The following is an 18,423-nucleotide window of genomic DNA, read 5'->3' as shown; positions in this document are numbered from 1 at the left end:
CCTTCCCCCAACTCATACCAGAGCAGTTTCCCACCAAAATGGGTGTCATTGCCAGGCCAGATACCTCATTCAGGGAGTCATGGACAGCCCCCTGTGCCACCTCTACTCTGTCACACATGGCCCAGGCCCATGGCAAGGAGTGGAGCTGCTGAAGGCACAGAGAAGAAAATGGCACAGAGAAGGCACAGACATTCTTCACCTTTTGCTTGCTGTATAGACCTGTTTCCAGAGAGGGTAACAGGCCTAGATGGCACAACAGTGAATGGCCAGGCTGAGATCATGCTATGTCTGTACCACAGCCAGGTGGATCAGCCACTGTACTGTTGCTAGTAACACAGGTTTGAGTTTCTGCAGCTCATGCTCTTGCATGTGTGTCAGCTTGGAGCCTGTCAAGTGGCTTTAACATGTGGACCGGGCATATTTGGTGCTCTGGCAGTGTGAGGAGGCACATTTGAGGAGGTTTTAGGAGATGAACTGGTGCAGATTCTGCACCAGTGGATGGATGAAGACGCTGCCATGCTTATCACCCACGAGTGTCTTAGGGCCTACAGTGTAGTCATAGGAGCTCCAGGGTCCACTATCAGCAGTCAGTGAAATCCTTAGCCAGGTTGGACATACTGGGTAGCCAGCGTTCATTCGAGTAACTATACTTGCCCCTGAGGTATGGTTGTTGTCCCAAAGGGCATAATGCTACTCAGCAGGATGTAGACAATGGTGCCTGGGACCCACACGTGCACTGAATTGTGTAATACAGGCCAGAACCTCTGGGGCAGGGGATGCTGGTGTGTCACAGGTGATCTTCATGAGGCATTTGTAGTTGTTACTGTTCTTGTGGGCACTGACCAGATTGAAGTCAGTGATGATGATCTTGGAGTCAGTGCCTGGATGATGGTATAGCAGATTCTGAGGCTTGAGGTCTTGGTTTGTGATGCCCAGTGCATGCAGATACTGGATGCCATCTAGCACCATCTGCAGCATTCACATGGCGTCATGCTCAGTGAAGGAACCCTTGGTGATGATGTGGTTGAACAGCTCCTTGCTAACAGGGACCAGTTGTATCAAAATGTATACATGCGCCCGCATCCCAAACACCTCCACCGGCTGGATGATGTTGGCGTGACGCACCTGGTGCAGCACATATGGCTCTGGCTCCCACACCTCCTACCCCTCCTGGTACTTGATCTCAATTATCTTGATGGCATATGCTGCCAAGTGGCTCAGTGCTCCATGCATACCACTTGGCAGAATCTCCTTTGGCCAATTGGGGTCTTCATGTCGAAGTTAACTGTCACTTATGGGTCGAACTTGGCCCTGTATTTAGCCATCCTGGCTGTGTAGTCACAAGGGAGGCTCTTTGTGGCCAGTATTGGGAGCACTATGCCTATTGACTGGCTGCTGGAAACCTGCCTGCCTCTATGATGAAGTGCTTATACATACCGTTCTGAGTGCCACTGAACAGCTGCACCTTCTTGACCAGATCCAGCTGGATATTGTTGGATGGCTTGAGAAGGACCTTGCTTTTCTCTCAGCCCATCATGGACATAAGGGCATCTTCTCCGGTGAGGCTGGTGGAACCTGCTCTGTAGGCAGTGTTCCAGCTATACCTCATACAGGCAGTGGGCTTTCAGTGTCTCAGCAGCTCTGCTAACCATGTCTGAGCTGGGACTGCCACCACCATCCTGAGGCATCAGCATTGTGACGTGTAGTGGTTTTTAACTCTTTTTGAGTTACAATTTTTTAAAAAGAATCTGGACCCTTTCCACAGGAGAAAAGTACACATGCACTTAAAGAAAAACTTTGCCCAGTGTTGAAGTGGTTCAATGGTGCTCTGAAAGCCTGTATACAGGAGCCTTACTGACCTTCCTCTATCAGGTTGTTCCTGATGACAAATGGACTCTACCAAACTCCAGGCATAAATACCAATAAAATAGGAGAGAATTTGTTTTTTCAAAAAACATGAATTATGGTCATCTCATTTTGCAGATTCAGAAAGGTAATTATGATCAAATCAGAACTGATATTTGGTTGAGTTTGGGTCATTGTTTGCATTCTTAGATTTTGCCGTTTTCCAGAATATCTAGCTCAAAGGTATTTTTTAAATGCCAGTGAATTAGCCAGTATTTCCCAGTAGCTGTCATATATTTGAAAGCATAATTAACAGTAATTGGCTTACTGTGAAAAGCCAAAATTTTTAAAAGCCTAAATTTTAGGCTTTAAATTTAGATTAAAAGCATAAATTTTAGATCCAAAATGACAATAAGTCTAAAATTTAGTTTTGTTATGTTGGTGTGATATGGGTTTGAAACATTATTCTCACATGTTTTGCATTTTTGTGCTTTGACTTTAACTCTTCTAAAACTTCATGTTTTTAATCATGTTTCCTTTCTTAGGGTTTATAACTTGTTACAAGTTTTACAATAAGAGAAATTTTAAGAATACGTTTTTTACCAGTTTTTCTCCTAAACTCTGAATTTTAACTGTGTTCATTCAGATTTCTTCTGGTGAATACATTCAGATGTCTGGTCGTGCTGGAAGGAGAGGAATGGATGATAGAGGAATTGTAATTCTTATGGTAGATGAAAAGATGAGCCCAACAATTGGAAAACAATTACTTAAGGTAACTACATTAAGATTCTGTACCTTTACCAAGAATTCCAGAAATATGCTTCAGAAACCATTTCAGAATTGGTTGTCAGTCAGATACCTAACTAAAATGAGTTAATATACTGAAACTATCTGGGCTTGGGAAGATAGAAGGGTGTGACTACTCAAAATACTAACATCTTGTATCCTACTTCACCTAATAGGTGGAGAGCAACTCATATAATGGATAGGGTGTGAAGATCTCCAGAGAGGGCAGAAATGTTTACTTTCTCCTCCAAATTTAAGAAATCTCTTTATTTGACCGATCCACTGCACAAGTTGTTCTTTACCTGTCAGAACAGGAAGTGGGACACATGATTGATAATCAAGTGTTTGGGGCAGGCAGTGAGCTTCCTCTGCCTTTGCAAGCCCAGATAGCTTAATAGGTTAATTCAGCAATCTACCTTTACAGTTTACCCTATTGATTATAAATATCCCAATCATAAAGAACACATTTTAAGCTTTATTGCAGATTAGACTTTTATTTTGCTTGCTTAGTATTTGTGCTTCAGATGGGCTAGAATTTTATTTTTGTTTTGAAGAGCTTCTAAAGGAAGTTTGGCCTGGTTGCTTTTTTTCTTCTTATCCATATAGAGAAAAATGTTAATAAGATAGGAAACTTTAATTAAAAACAAAATTAATTGCCAGCTCATTAGCTACTTAAAAGTAGCTACTTCAAAACATGTTAAGACACACTTAGGTCAGTATCTATGAAACAGATTGTGTGTCTAACTTTTTAGACTTGGGAACTTTGTGGAGAATTTGAGATATAGTCATAATGAAGCTTGGTATGTTGAAGCAAAATAGATAAAGGTGTGTATATCTTTATATGTCTTTACATAAGTAAAGACAAAGCTTGTCTGTACATATTCATAATAATCGTATGGTGTCTTATTTTCAACTTTAGAGGTTAACACTTGGAAACCTCTTTAGTGCTCCATGAAAGGAAAATTAAACAAGACTGAAAATTTTTATTCTTTTCTCTAATTGTGCCGGATATAACGCATGCTATTTTTCTTTCCTTGTACTCTGTGTGTGGAAAGAACAGAATCGGGTTGCCAGATTATAGGAGGTAATATTTTAATGACAGCATCTGGTTCCTTTAGTGCGGAGTTTTCATTCCATATACTTGACGTTTCTGGATTTGTTAACCTTGTATGTGTAAAATTGTGTCACCTTTCATTGCATTTTTTAAATTTACTTTTCTAATAGACTTATTGAGCTATAATTCACATACCATGCAAGTCACTCATTTCCATGGTTTTTAATATATTCATAGAGTTTTGTCACCATCACCACAATCAATTTTAGAACATTTTCATCAATCCAGAGAGAAACCCCTATACCTATTAAGTTACTCTTCTTTCTTCAGAAGACCACCCCTACCCCAAGCCCTAGACAACAACTAATTTACTTTCTGTCTTTATGGATTTGTCTGTTGTGGACATTTCATATAAACAGGCTCATGTAATGTGTACCCTTTTGTATCTGACTTTTTTTCACTTAGCCTAATGTTTTCAAGTTTTATCCATGTTGTAACATCTATCAAAACTTCATTCCTTTTCATTGCTGAATAGTATTTCATTGTTCAGCATGTATGCTACACTTGATCTGTTCAGCAGTGAATGGACATGTGGATTTTTTCCATGTTTTGGCTACTGTGAATAATGCTGCTATGAACTTTTTTTTTTTTTTAAACAAGTTTTTACTTGAATATGTGTTTTGTTTTCTCCTGACTGTACACCTAGGAAAGGAATTGCTGGGTCATAGAGTAATTCTATGTGTAACCTTTTGAGGAACTGCCAGACTGTTTTAAGTAGTTGCACCATTTTGCATTCCCACCAGCATTGTATGAGGCTTCTAATTTCTTTACATTCTAGCCAGCACTTGTTAGCTGCCTTTTTGGTTCATAGCCATCCTTGGGATATGAAGGAGAACATTTCACTTTGAATATTAGTTTGATTGAAAGAATGTAGTACCTGTTTGTGTATCTGCATTTCTAGGCATATTTCTTTTATCAAGACTGACGTACAACTTATTTCCTCTAGGTTTTTTTCTAGGTAGTTTTACTATCATTAAGGAATTTATAGTTAACTTACTCAGTATTTGTAACAACTAATACTTTTTCTTTTTTTTTTTTTGAGACGGAGTCTCACTCTGTCCCCCTGGCTGGAGTGCAGTGGCCGGATCTCAGCTCACTGCAAGCTCCGCCTCCCGGGTTCAGGCCATTCTCCTGCCTCAGCCTCCTGAGTACCTGGGACTACAGGCGCCCACCACCTCACCCAGCTAGTTTTTTTGTATTTTTTAGTAGAGACGGGGTTTCACTGTGTTAGCCAGGATGGTCTCGATCTCCTGACCTCGTGATCCACCCGTCTCGGCCTCCCAAAGTGCTGGGATGTAACAACTAATACTTATTGAATGTTCAGTGTGTTCCAAATACTAATTATAATAATTACTGTTATTATCTACGTTTTATAAATACAGCATGCAGAGGTTAAAAATTTGTCCAGAGCTATATTGTTGTTAAATGGCAAATCCTGCTTTCGAACTCTGGCAGTCTGATTTCAGAGTTTATGCTTCTAACTACCATATGGTACTGCTTCTCAGTACCTCTCGCAAATAGATTTTTCAACTAGTAGTTTAAACACAATTTGACATGAGACAGCAGTTTGTTCTTTGATGTACTTAAAGTAGATAGGCTAAAAAATAGTCATGTCAGGTATATTTTGTTTTCTTATAGGCAAAAATAATTGATCATTCTTAAGTAATTTCAGAACTTGAATAGAAATACTGAGTACTTGAAGTTATTTTCTCAAAAATTAAAATACGTAACTTCTTCATAGTTACCTTATATGTAGAAATAGTAGGTTTACTTTATACATTAGTATATAATTCAAGTCTATTTGTCATATGTATTTATTTTTCCTATTGGTGTTAGAACCATGGCAAAATGTGTTTGTTGCCTGCTAGAGCTTTCAAACTCTCAGTACATTCATACACACACATATTTATATATTTGAGCATGTAAATAATTTAATGATTGTGAATTTGAAATATTTTAATAATTTTTTTCCTTCATTTTTATGGCTTGAGTAATTTTTTAACTTGCTCACTGCAGCCTCCACCTACCGGGTTCAAGCGATTCTCCTGCCTCAGCTTCCCAAGTAGCTGGGATTATAGGCACCTATGGCCACGCCCAGCTAATTTTTGTATTTTTTTGGTAGAAACGGGGTTTTACCATGTTGACCAGCCTGGTCTCAAATTCCTGACCTCAGGGGATCTGCCTACCTCAGCCCCCCAAAGTGCTGGGATTACAGGCGTGAGCCACTGCACCCAGCCTTTTTAAAAATAGAGACAGGGTCTCCCTTTGTTGCCCAGGCTGATCTCGATCTCCTGAGGCTCAAGGGATCTTCCTCCTGTCTCAGCCTCCCAAGGTGCTAGGATTATGGATTATAGGCGTGAGCCACGATGCCCAGCTTTTTTTTTTTTTTTTTTTTTTTTTTTTTTTTTTTTGGAGACAGGGCCTTGCTCTGTTACCCAGACTGGAATGCAGTGGTGCAATCTCAGCTCACTGCAGCTTTGACCTGCAGGGCTCAAGCAGCCCTCCCACCTCAGCCTCCCAAGTAACTGGGACTACAGGCATGCACCACCAAATCTGGGTAATTTTTTTTTTTTTTTTTTGGTATTTTTTGTAGAGACAAGGTTTCGCCATGTTGCTAAGGCTTGCCTTGAACTCCCAGGCTCAAGCAATCTGCCCATCTTGGCCTCCCAAAGTGCTGGGATCACAGGCATGAACCGTCATGCTGGCTGACTTGGCTAATTTTTAAAGGAGCAATAGAGAAACCTGTTCAACTTTTCCAGTATTGCTATTGTTGAAGTATCTGCTATTAGCTTAAACAGAATTTGACATAAGGCAGCAGTTTTTTTGTTTTTTGGGGTTTTTTGTTGTTGTTGTTGTTGTTGTTTTTGAGATGGTTTCTCGCTCTATCACCCAGACTGTAGTACAGTGGTGCGATCTTGGATCACTGCAACCTCCACCTCCTGGGTTCAAGTGATTCTCCTGCCCCAGCCTCCCAAGTAGCTGGGATTACAGGCATGTGCCACTATGCCTGGCTAATTTTGTATTTTTAGTAGAGATGGGGTTTCGCCATGTTGGCCAGGCTGGTCTTGAACTCTTGAGCTCAGGTGATCCGCCCACCTTGGCTTCCCAAAGTGCTAGTATTACATGCATGAGCCACCACACCCAGCCAAGTTAGCGGTTCTTTTGATACATTTTTGATTACTTGAGAAGAGTCACAAAAAAATCATTTTTCATAATGTTTGTTCAAATGAAAAGTTGAGTAAATGAGAAAGTGTGTTATTAAACAGCTTTTCAGAAAGACTGGTGAATGCATCTTTTATTTGTTAGCAGTTAAGTATTATATTTTTCCACTATAACTAGAAGAAATACATGCTCCAATATGGTGCCCATATTTTCCAAAGAATGTAAAAATATCACAGTATTTTGAGTAGATGTTATTAGTTTTATCAAAATAAAACCATTTCTATACTTTCTGAAATTACTAAATAAACATACTAGTTACTTAGAGTACATAAAGTGCTCATTTCAATAGTATGATATTTCTAGTCAGTGGTGTGTTCTTTTCAACAATGAATCAAATTTTCCTGAATTGAAGGAAAAATAATTTTGACCTTACTGGTTATTTAAATTATTTGTAAATGTAAGAAGCATATACCTATTCTATTAAAGTTGGTTCTGTAACTGTACATAAGATAACTATGTACAGGCCTTTTTTGAAGAAGTGGGAAGGCTCACATTTATTTATTTCTCCATCTTCCACCTTTATGGTTTATAATGCAAGAATATTTAGCCTGTTAATTTTTAGAACTACTTGCCTAAATGAACCATATATTCTAAAATGTAAGAGATCATTATATTAGTATTTATAAAATATTACAAAAACTGTTCTAGAAAAGTGGTATGTTTGGCTCTCTCAATATCTTTTTAGTAAGCAAATTGGCAAAAAGGAATTCTTCAAAGTTTGCCTGGAATCCTTCAAAGTTTACATAATATCTTTATCATTGGTTACCTTTCTTGTTTCAGTTAAATTTTAGGTGGAGTACTTGATCAACATTCAAAGGGTTCCTGTATTTTTAGTAATGTGAGGTATGCGTTGGATTGATAGGTATATAAAATAAGTTCCAATATGACTTGCCCTCCATGAAGACTTTAAGCCTAGATACTCCTAGATTTTAGCTCCTGCTTTACTCTTGGCAAGTCCCTGCATTTCTCTGAGCCTCTGTTTCTTGTTTAAAATGGAGGCAAAATACTGTTACGGATGTTGTGAATTGAAGATTTAGTATTTATTTAGTACAGTGAGTGGCATATGCTAAGCCCTCAGTAAATGGTGATCATTTTTAAACTTAAGGAATATATTTACATTTATACAAAGCAAGCAAGAAGCAATATATGGCCCAGTGCTAGAATATAAGTTCTGATAATTCTAGTTCTGGGAAGTTTGAGATGATTCTGGACTAGATGGTTGTGGTTTAAGGCTTTATGGAGGAATGTAGGTGGGGCAAGCTCCAAAGGAATGGAATCAGAGTGGGGGTTATATTTTAATTTTCATGGCTAAAAAGAAAGAATGATATTTTAGGAAACAGGAGAGGCTTTAGAATCAAGAATTAACATGTATTTGGAGTTCTTAGTTTTGCTAAAACAAAGGATTTGTGTGAATACTTAAACAGATGAGAGACATAAGCTTATTAACTTGATTGCTAAATTGGGTATTCAGTTCTGAGCCTCAGTATTTTCCATTTTTACCCTTATCTTTAGAAAACAATAGAGTTTACACATGTCCAGTACACTTCTGTGTGGTATGTGTTTGAGAAATAAAAGTTTCTTAATACACTTCTGCTGTGATGTATTATGTATTATAGTAGGTTTAAGGTACTTGGGTAAATTTATTTGGAAAACTACAAAATTGACATTTTTTTTCTCTCTTAGGGCTCCGCTGATCCTCTAAATAGTGCTTTCCATTTGACCTACAACATGGTTTTGAACTTACTACGTGTAGAAGAAATTAATCCTGAGTACATGTTGGAAAAATCCTTCTATCAGTTTCAGCATTATCGAGCAATTCCAGGAGTAGTAGAGAGTAAGTATAAAATACTGTAACAGAGCTTAATGTAGCTAGGAGACTAGCAAAATGTCTACATTATTGGCTGCTTTGGCTTTTTTTTTTAAGGTAAATTTTGGTTCATATGTAATGGACTGCACAACTGTAGTCTGATCATTGTAACTGAATAGAACATTTCAAAATGAAGGAAAGAAAACGCTGGCAGGGAACTTTTCTATAGTTGGCTCAAATTTAGTATAATTCTTGTCTTGTGCATATGTATCGTATAACTCATGGTCCTGAATAATGAAATAACACAAAGCCTAGTATTTTAAAACTTGACCTGTAAGAAGCACATGCAGCCGGGCGCGGTGGCTCACGACTGTAATCCCAGCACTTTGGGAGGCCAAGGCGGGTGGATCACCAGGTCAAGAGATCGAGACCATCCTGGCCAACATGGTGAAACCCTGTCGCTACTAAAAATACAAAAAATTAGCAGGCTTGGTGGCGGGCTCCTGTAGTCCCAGCTGCTCAGGAGGCTGAGGCAGGAGAATCACTTGAACATGGGAGGCGGAGGTTGCAGTGAGCCAAGTTTGCGCCACTGCACTCCAACCTGGCAACAAAGCGAGACTCCCGACTCAAAAAGAAAATTAAAAAAAAAGAGAATCACATGCATATTAGCCTTGTTCTTTCACTGTTTCTCATTATAAAAGAGTGCCCTGGCATAAGCCTGTGAATGTTTAGGGAAATGCAATGCTTTAACTTGGATTAGAGTTTAGCTTTTTTGGAATTTTCAGTTCTTAATATTAAGGTAATGCTTGCAAAAGCACAAAAAGTAAATGTCCTATGGTAATTATATTCAAGTGGAGTTGTACATTGATTCTTACCTTAGAGGGTAGCGTGACTAATGGTCATAAGAGCTGATTAAAAGCTAAAATGAAGGCAATGATTTAAACTACTGGTTTTCACTTGAATATGAAAAAAAATAAACCACTGGTTTGGGTAAATCTTATAAAAATATTGTGTGTAGTCATTGTAAAAAGGAAAAAGAAAATATGACAAAGATAGAGGAAAGTTAAAATCATTTGTAATCTCACACAGAAATAGCTACCCAACCACTGTTAACGCTTTGTAGTTTTTCTATTTTGTTTTACGAATAAGTATGCTTTTTAAAGGCAAAATTAGATGTGAGGTTTTTGTAATAATGATACTTATACTGGTAATGATAATGCTTATAATTAATATCATTTGTTAAATATTTACCTTATGCCTAGCCTTTTATTAAATGCTTTGTATTTAGTAGCTCATTTATTCTGACTTTTAAAGTTTTAATTTCAGCCAGGTGTGGTAGTTCACACCTGTAATCCTAGCACTTTGCGAGGCCGGGGCGGGCAGATACTTGAGGTCAGAAGTTCGAGGCCAGCCTGGCCAGCATGATGAAACCCCCTCTCTACTAAAAATACAAAAAAATTAGCCGGGTGTAGTGGTGGGCACCTGTAATCCCAGCTACTTGGGAGGCTGAGACAGAAGAATTGCTTGAACCCGGGAGATGGAGGTTGCAGTGAGCCAAGATTGTACCACTGCACTTCAGCCTGAGCGACAGAGTGAGACTCCATCTCAAAAAAAAAAAAAAAAGTTTTAATTTCAAGAAAGTATGATTTTTAATGACTGAATAATATTTCCATTTTATAACTGTATCATGATTTATTTAACAAGACAAATTTGAGATTCCTTTCTTATGAGTATATAGGACAATTCCACTCTTATTTTACTTTATTTTAGATGGGGTCTTGCTCTGTCACCTAGACTGGAATGCAGTGGTACCATCACAACTCACTGCAGCCTCAATTTCCCGGGCTCAGTTGATCCTTCCCGCTCAGCTGGACTATAGGCATGTGCCGCCATGCCTGACTAATTTTTGTATTTTCTGTAGATACAGGGTTTCACCATTAATAAAGTGATGAAAATAGATGTAATAACCTCTCTAATTGATTAAGAAAAAAATCAAAGATGACAGACAATTTCTTAAAATGTGAGCTGGATGATCTCAACAATCACCTTTAGTAAACTTCCATAAGCAGATTTTTGAATATATTTTTTAAAACCTTATAACATGACAAATGTATAATTTCAAATCATACTACATTTATTAATTTTTTGTAAAAGTTATTAATAATACCCCTCGTGTTTGGCCGATAAACTATGGTCTTAGCAAAGAGATAGAAAAATATGTTTCTAGTCTCAGAACTGTATTTTTAAAAGAGCTATAAATCCCCTTATCCCACCAAAAATTGTATTAATAATAAATTTTATTTTATTTTATTAAAAATAAAATTAATAATAAAAAAGATTAACAAGGTTTAAATACACTTTGGATTTGAATGTGAATTAAGGAGATGTTAAAATCAAATTAGCAGTATTAATTTTACCTTATATCATGGAAATTTCAGATGCTGTCATTGAAACAGGTGTAAGATTACAAGCTAGTTTAGTACTTAAAAGGAAATTAAAGTATTCCTCCTAAGCAATTAGCACAGTCATGCATGAGTAGGATAATTGTACATACACACACAGCTAGCAGTTAGACTGGTTTGGAGACTGAATAACCAAGTGAAACAGAAGTGTGTATTGGTGCACTTACCTTTGTTTTGTTTCATTTTCTTTTTACATTCTGATAAACAGTAAATTACTTTTTAAAAGCATCCTTGGTACAGTGGAGGACAGAGGGGAAACTCCCAAGTATTACCCTGTTTTTTTAAAGCCTATTTTCTGACTTCTGGCTGGACCCAGAGATTGTTCAATATGACTTAGAACAAGATTCTACTACTCACTCAGTGAACTTAAACATTCCACCATTTCACTGAGAAATTAAAAAGAAAACCTTTTACGTGGGGAATGGGACCCCCTTTCAGTTTTTAGGCCGAGAAAGTCACTTAAAATATAGCCGAAGTCAAGTCTCAAGTCTCCTACCCTTGGAACTAAATAATTACCTTTTGAAGCCACTGTATAGCCAGTCACTAACCGGTGTTATTTCTGTTAACCAATGAATTCCTGACACCTTCTGTAATCTAGCCCCTCTTCTAATTCATCCCTTTTTCTTTTTTCTTTTTATTTATTTTTTTGAAATGGAGTTTCACTCCTGTTGCCCAGGCAATGGCAACAATGGCATGATCTCAGCTCACCGCAATCTCCGTCTCCCGGGTTCAAGTGGCTTTCCTGCCTCAGCCTCCCAAGTAGCTGGGATTATAGGCATGCACCACCACGCCCAGCTAATTTTGTATTTTTAGTAGAGATGGGGTTTCTCCATGTTGGTCAGGCTGGTCTCGAACTCCCAACCTCAGGTGATCCACCCACTTCAGCCTCCCAAAGTGCTGGGATTACAGGCATGAGCCACTGCACCTGTCCCTGATTCATCCCTTTTTCTTCAGAAACTTGAGCCCCTCCTTTGTCTCTAGAGCACTTCCTGAACTTAGAAGTGTATCTCTGGCTGCAGTCATCAACCTTGGCCCACATAAACTGTTAATTTTGCCTCGGTTTCTTCTATTTAGGTAGACATTTCCATCTCATGTCCGCTGTCTCCTCAGTCCCCAGCTTTTGTGTTTTGTTTTGTTTTTTCAATTTGGTTCTGACTTACTTTTTAAGAGGATTGTGAGTAACATGATCTTTGTTCTCTGGCCTTGCCTCTGGATACTTGTATCTACTTGGAATTGAATTAGCCCTGCATTTCTCTACCTCTGGTTTTAAAGGGGCAAGCTGTTTTTCTAACCTCCTGAAACCAGTAAGTAGAAATACTGTCCAAAATTTAAAATACTTGTTAATGGAAGAGGTAGGAACTTGATTGATGAAAGAGAAATAAGGGAATTGAAACACCTGTAGTACAGTTTGCAGAGCTGAGTGCTGCGATCAAACAGAGCATGTAGTATGAGAGAATACGTCCTGAATGCAGTTCATTCCTATTTTCACTCATTACTTGCAGGAATATACTTCTTTTGTTGCAGATACTGCTAGAGCCTTTTCAAGGCACTGATATTATTTTACCGCCTTAAATATACCAAAATTAAAATGTGGGCTGTTGTCTTTAGAAGTGTAGAATTGGTAGAATGTTTTATTGATTATAACAAATAGATGGCTCACATATGTGAGATGTTTTTCATTTTGATTTATCTAATCAACAGTACATTTTTCAGTGAGCCATAAGAGTAGAGGTCCTTGGATTGTACTCTACCCTTACTGAAAAGAAAAATGCATACTTAATCTTAGTCTTTTTATTTAGTTTCATTAATAATGCCAGTGGTAATAGAAAGAGCTGTGCAGTTAGATGAGGGTTTGAATCAAGGCTACCTGGGCCTTAGTTTGTGTATGAAGTTGGGATAATATCCAGTTCATCCAAGTTATAAGAACTAAATGAGATAATCTATGTTAAATGCTCAGTAAGTGCTTGTTGCAAAAACTGATAGTATTGCCATAGAGCAGTAAAGCAATCTATGCTTTTACTTGTAAAATTTGCTTAGTTCTGAGCATGGCAGTTCATTTCCCAGTCGCTCCCAGGCTTATCTGTTGTACACACTATTATGCACTATATTGTATGCTATAAATATGTCTTTGCAACCACCATCTCTCATCTTCCTCTAAAGGAAGAAATTGGTTACAAGCTGTCTTAAGAGTTTATGGGCATGTTTTACATGCTATCTTCTGAAATTCTGAGGCTTTCCTATGGCGATGACCCATGGGGTCTTCTCATTTGCACTGTAGTTAAACCAGCTTCTTATACTAAAGTTCCTCAACTGTCTGACTGGGGTGGAAGAGATACTATCCTTAAGTTAATTTGCTTCATAGTGGCAGTCTCACAAGCAAGTTGTCTCATTAATTTATGTCTTTGTTTTTCTATTCTAATTTGTTACATGTATATTATCAATTTTGAAAGACACAAAACCAGTTTTTTTTTAACATGAGAAAAGATTAGAGAAACTGATTTTTGTTTGTTTAATTTGGAGAAAAAAGACTGTACCTAAAGTTAATAATTTTCTGGAGTGGTATGTGGCTGTAGTTAGAGTCCTAGATACAGAATAAATGTGACTTCTTAAAATATCTTTCAAACTTTTGACTCTAGTTAAATAGTCTGAGCACTGAAGTGATTTGGAGTGATATAAAAAAAATCTTCTGGATGCTTCCCTGTTAAAACCCCATAGAAATTTCCTTATATCATTTTCTTAAATTCCTCCTGTCTGTGCTGCCTTTAGTGCTCACCTGATTCCTACAAATATAATGTTATATGTAACTCTGGGTGGGGCAGCAGGATCATCATTTCAGTGTGCAGTCTTCGTTTTCTTATAACTCTTAATGACTTTAGTCTGTCAAATATTCTTTTATAGGGTTTAATTTTTTTTTCCTGATAATGTTTACTGCCATAATGCATGTTGTTTCGGATGGTATTCTAGTCTTTAATGACTGAAGTACAGCTCCTGTAAGCAGTGATGCAGTTCATTTAAAAAGAACCAGGATGATGCAGTGTGCCCAAGGCAGTACAAAAGACTAGAACTTAGAGCTCTAGGAACAGTCTGTGAAAAGGTTGATGATAATAATAAACATAATAATACAGGAGCAATATCCTTTCTGTTTACCATGAGCAATACTGTTAGCTAAGTATATTCTTTGTCTTTCGTCAGTCCCTGGGAAAGCTTTGTGGAGTTATGTGCACTATGGTTATCCTCATTTTGCAGATTAAGAAACTGAAGCACACAGGTTACATAGAGTTTGATACAGATCAATGGAGTAGAATTGTGAGTCCAGAAGTAAACCCATACATCTGTTGTCAGTTGATTTTTCAGCAAGTAGTGCTGAAACAACAGAATTGCAACATGCATAATAAAGTTGCACCCTTACCTCACGCCATATACAGAAAGTAACTCAAAATAGATAAAGCTGTCAATATAAGAGCTAAAAATTTAAAACTTTTAGGAAAAAACATAGGTGTGAATTTACGTAATTTTGGATTTGGCAGTGATTTCTTAGCTGTGACACCAAAAGCATGAACAACAGAAGAAAAAAATAAATTGGATTTTATCAGAATTTAAAACTGTGGGTGGGGGGTGTGTGTGGTGTATTTGTCTATGGTTTTTGGCTTATAATTTTTATACCCTTTGTTATTTATAGTCTTGTTAAAATGTTAGGGCACAATAGGCCTTAGAAATTAGATTATTTTAAACCTAGTTTTGTTATTTACTTATTTATTTTAAGGCAGAGTTGTTTCTTTTTCTTTTCTTTCTTTTTTTTTTTTTTTTTTGGCCTTTTTGTCTTAGATCTGTTCATAATAAATTTTTTTGACTTATTTTGTCTTATAGTTCATAAGACTACCATTTTAAAGAGGGTTCTGTCTTATGTCTTGGAGGAAGAAATGTTATAGAGATTCAAAAATTTTAAATAAATGGGCTTTCTTGGGTTTTTTTACTCTCTTAATATTAGATTATGTATTTTTTGTTTAATTATATACAGTTGTGAATTATATCCATCTAATTAAAAGTCGCTATAAAAGGTCCAGGAGGACAGGATTTGGGGAACTTTTGGATAGCTAAATATGAAGAGACTTATAGGAAGGAAACAAAAATTTATTTGTTGAGGAAGATGGTGTACTCCATCTCTGTGGGGACAAAAGCTCTTGTTGTTTGGGACCTTTTTAGGCTTTGTCTTATATTTTTTTATCTATTTTTTAAAATATTTTTTGTAATAAACTGATAATGTGGGGTTTTTTTTTTTTTTTTTTTTTTTTTTTTTTTTTTTTAGTTTCGTGAGCTACTCACACACACACACACAAATCAGACCTAAATAGGAAGTTGTAAAAATTTCAATTTGTTAAAATTTTTGGAGGCCTAACTGGTGACTGGTGTCTAAACTTGTGACTAGTGTCTAAAATTTTGGAGGCCTTAACTTGTGACTAGTCGGGGTAGGGGTGGGGGCAGTCTTGGGGACTGAACTCTCAACCTGTGAGACCTGATGCTATCTCCAGGTGGATAATGTCAAAATTAAATTAGAGGACACCCAGCTGACATCCACTGCTTGGTGTGTGGGGAAGAAAAACCCTCACACATTGAGTCACAGAAGGCTTCTTCTGCGTTACTTACTGTTATGTGACATAAAAAATACAAAAAATGCCGGGCATGGTGGCTTATGCCTGTAATCCCAGCACTTTGGGAGACCAAGGCGAGTGGATCACTTGAGGCCAGAAGTTCAAGACCAGCCTGGCCAACATGGCAAAACCCCGTCTCTACTAAAAATACAAAAAATTAGCTGTATGTGGTGGCGCACACCTGTAATTCCAGTTACTCAGAAGGCTGAGGTAGGGAATAGCATGAACCCAGGAGACAGAGGTTGCAGTGAGCCAAGATTGTGCCACTGAACTCTAACCTGGGCAATGGAGCAAGACTGTCTCAAGAAACATTTAAAAAAATATAAAAAATATATTTAAAACACTTATTTTTTGGAGGCAGGGTCTCTGTTGCCTAGACTGGAGTGCATTGGCACAATCATAGCTCACTGTAGCCTCAACCTCCTGGGCTCAAGGAATCCTCCAACGTCAGCCTCCCAAGTAGCTAGGACTACAGGTGTGTACCATCACACCAACCTAATGTTTTATTTTTGTAGAGATGGAATCTCACTGTCTCTCCCAGGCTGGTCTTGACCTCCTGAGCTCAAGCTATCCTCCTCCTGCCTCGGCCTCCCAAGAGTGTTGGGTTTATGGGTGTGAGCCACTGTGCCTAGCCGGAAAAACACTTGTGTTTCTTAAAACACATTACCTCAAAAGAACAACTTTTTTTCTTTCTTTACCTGATAGAATGGTCCTAACACCAGGGCTACAACTACAAATGCTAAAAAGATAATTCCTAAACAGAAAACTGCAACTATATATTTAACCCTTTTATCAAAATTCCTAAGAGCCATATAGGATGAATTGTACCTTCATCCCATCTGACAAAATAGACTGAAAATCAATACTACTATTTGCCTAATTATAAAAATGGCACTAGTTCTATACCTGTATAACCTTATCACATCTAAACAGAGATACAATGTGGAGGAGATATGTGCTAGGCTACTCTTGCTGCCTAAAATTTAGACCATCATTGTGGTCAATTCTAATGTCCCTTCCATAGATTTAAAAAAAAAGAAGGAAGGGTATTTAAAAACTATAGATTTTATAGGTCAGGTGTGGTGACTCGCACCTGTAATTCTAGCACTTTGGGAGGCCAAGGCAGGTGGATCACTTGAGGTCAGGAGTTCAAGACCAGCCTGGCCAACATGGTGAAACCCCCGTCTCTACTAAAAATACAGGAATTAGCTGGGCATAGTGGCGCATGCCGATAATCCCAGCTACTCAGGAGGCTGAGGCAGGAGAATCACTTAAACCTGTGAGGCAGAGGTTGCAGTGAGCCAAGACTGTCTCAAAAAAAACACAAACAAAAGGCCAGGCTCGGTGGCTCACATGTGTAATCCCAGCACTTTGGGAGGCCAGGGTGGGCAGATCATGAGGTCAGGAGATCAAGACCATCCTGGCTAACGCGGTGAAACCCCGTCTCTACTAAAAATACAAAAATTAGCTGGGCATGGTAGTGGGCGCCTGTAGTCCCAGCTACTCGGGAGGCTGAGGCAGGAGAATAGCATGAACCCAGGAGGCGGAGCTTGCCGTGAGCCGAGATTGCACCACTGCACTCTAATCTGGGCAACAGAGGGAGACTCCATCTCTAAAAAAAAGAAAAAAAAGGCTATTGATTTTAAAAATGGAATTACACATTTTAAAAATCCAATATTAATACCTCTAAAGAAGCTCAAAACAAAAAAATTATATCCTAGTTCAATTATACCAAAGGCCTAAAAATATAAAACTATGTATTTGCCAAGATGTCTCCTACTTTTAAAACCAGACAAGATCAAATAAAAGCCTACAAACCTGCATGGCCTCAGCCTAAGAGACATATTCATACCATTTAATGGTAGACTGATCTAATTAATGACTAAATACACGTCTAATAATACACCAATATCTTTGAAATGATATATCCTGTTAATATGAGATCCCTATTAACAAAAAACCAGGGTGTGGCCTATGATTTATTGGTTGGTTTTTGTCCATGGTTCCTGATTTATAACTCCCATAGCCTTTGTATAGTCTTTTGTTATAATGCTGGGTCAGAAGCAGGTGCCAGAAGATAGAATTTCTCTCTGATCTGCTGCTGCCTTCCTTTCACCTGCTTCTTTTTCTCCCCAAGGCAGGAATCATCTCCAGCTTTTCTGTTTGGAGACCGACCTAAAAAATTTCTCTGACCTACCTTGTCTGAATTTAGGTCACAAGACACCCATTTCAAAAGAGATCCTGCCTCCTACCTTGGAGGAAGAAATGCTATACAGAAAGGCACAAAAAAAAAAAAAAAAAAAAACACTTGTAATGGGCAGATCTGGCTGGGTTTTCCCACTCAGTCTATTAGTAATAGATTGTGACCAGCCACATTTCTTCGCAGTTGTCAGTCATGTCTATCCAATAAAGTCTCCATAAAGGGCACAAGAGGACAGGGTTTGAGGAGCTTTTGGATAGCTGAACACATAGATACTTACAGGAAGGTGGAAAGTAAACAAAAACCACAACTACATTGGCACCAACCTAATAGAAAAA

The 18,423-nt window shown here is 38.0% G+C and overlaps 1 protein-coding gene across 1 annotated transcript in view; it reads left to right on the top strand.

Annotated features, from left to right (window-relative positions):
• MTREX (Mtr4 exosome RNA helicase) overlaps positions 1 to 18,423 on the top strand; it is a 125,009-nt gene that overhangs the window by 54,360 nt on the left and 52,226 nt on the right. The window contains exons 15-16 of the mRNA XM_050794685.1: positions 2,492 to 2,617; positions 8,651 to 8,801. Of these exons, the coding sequence (XP_050650642.1) occupies positions 2,492 to 2,617; positions 8,651 to 8,801 (277 nt within the window). The remainder of the gene's footprint in view (positions 1 to 2,491; positions 2,618 to 8,650; positions 8,802 to 18,423) is intronic.

This window comes from Macaca thibetana, chromosome 6, assembly GCF_024542745.1.
Source record: "Macaca thibetana thibetana isolate TM-01 chromosome 6, ASM2454274v1, whole genome shotgun sequence".
Lineage (NCBI taxonomy): Eukaryota > Metazoa > Chordata > Mammalia > Primates > Cercopithecidae > Macaca > Macaca thibetana.
Note: the sequence above shows the minus strand (reverse complement) of the source record. Positions and strands in the feature narration are given on the sequence as shown.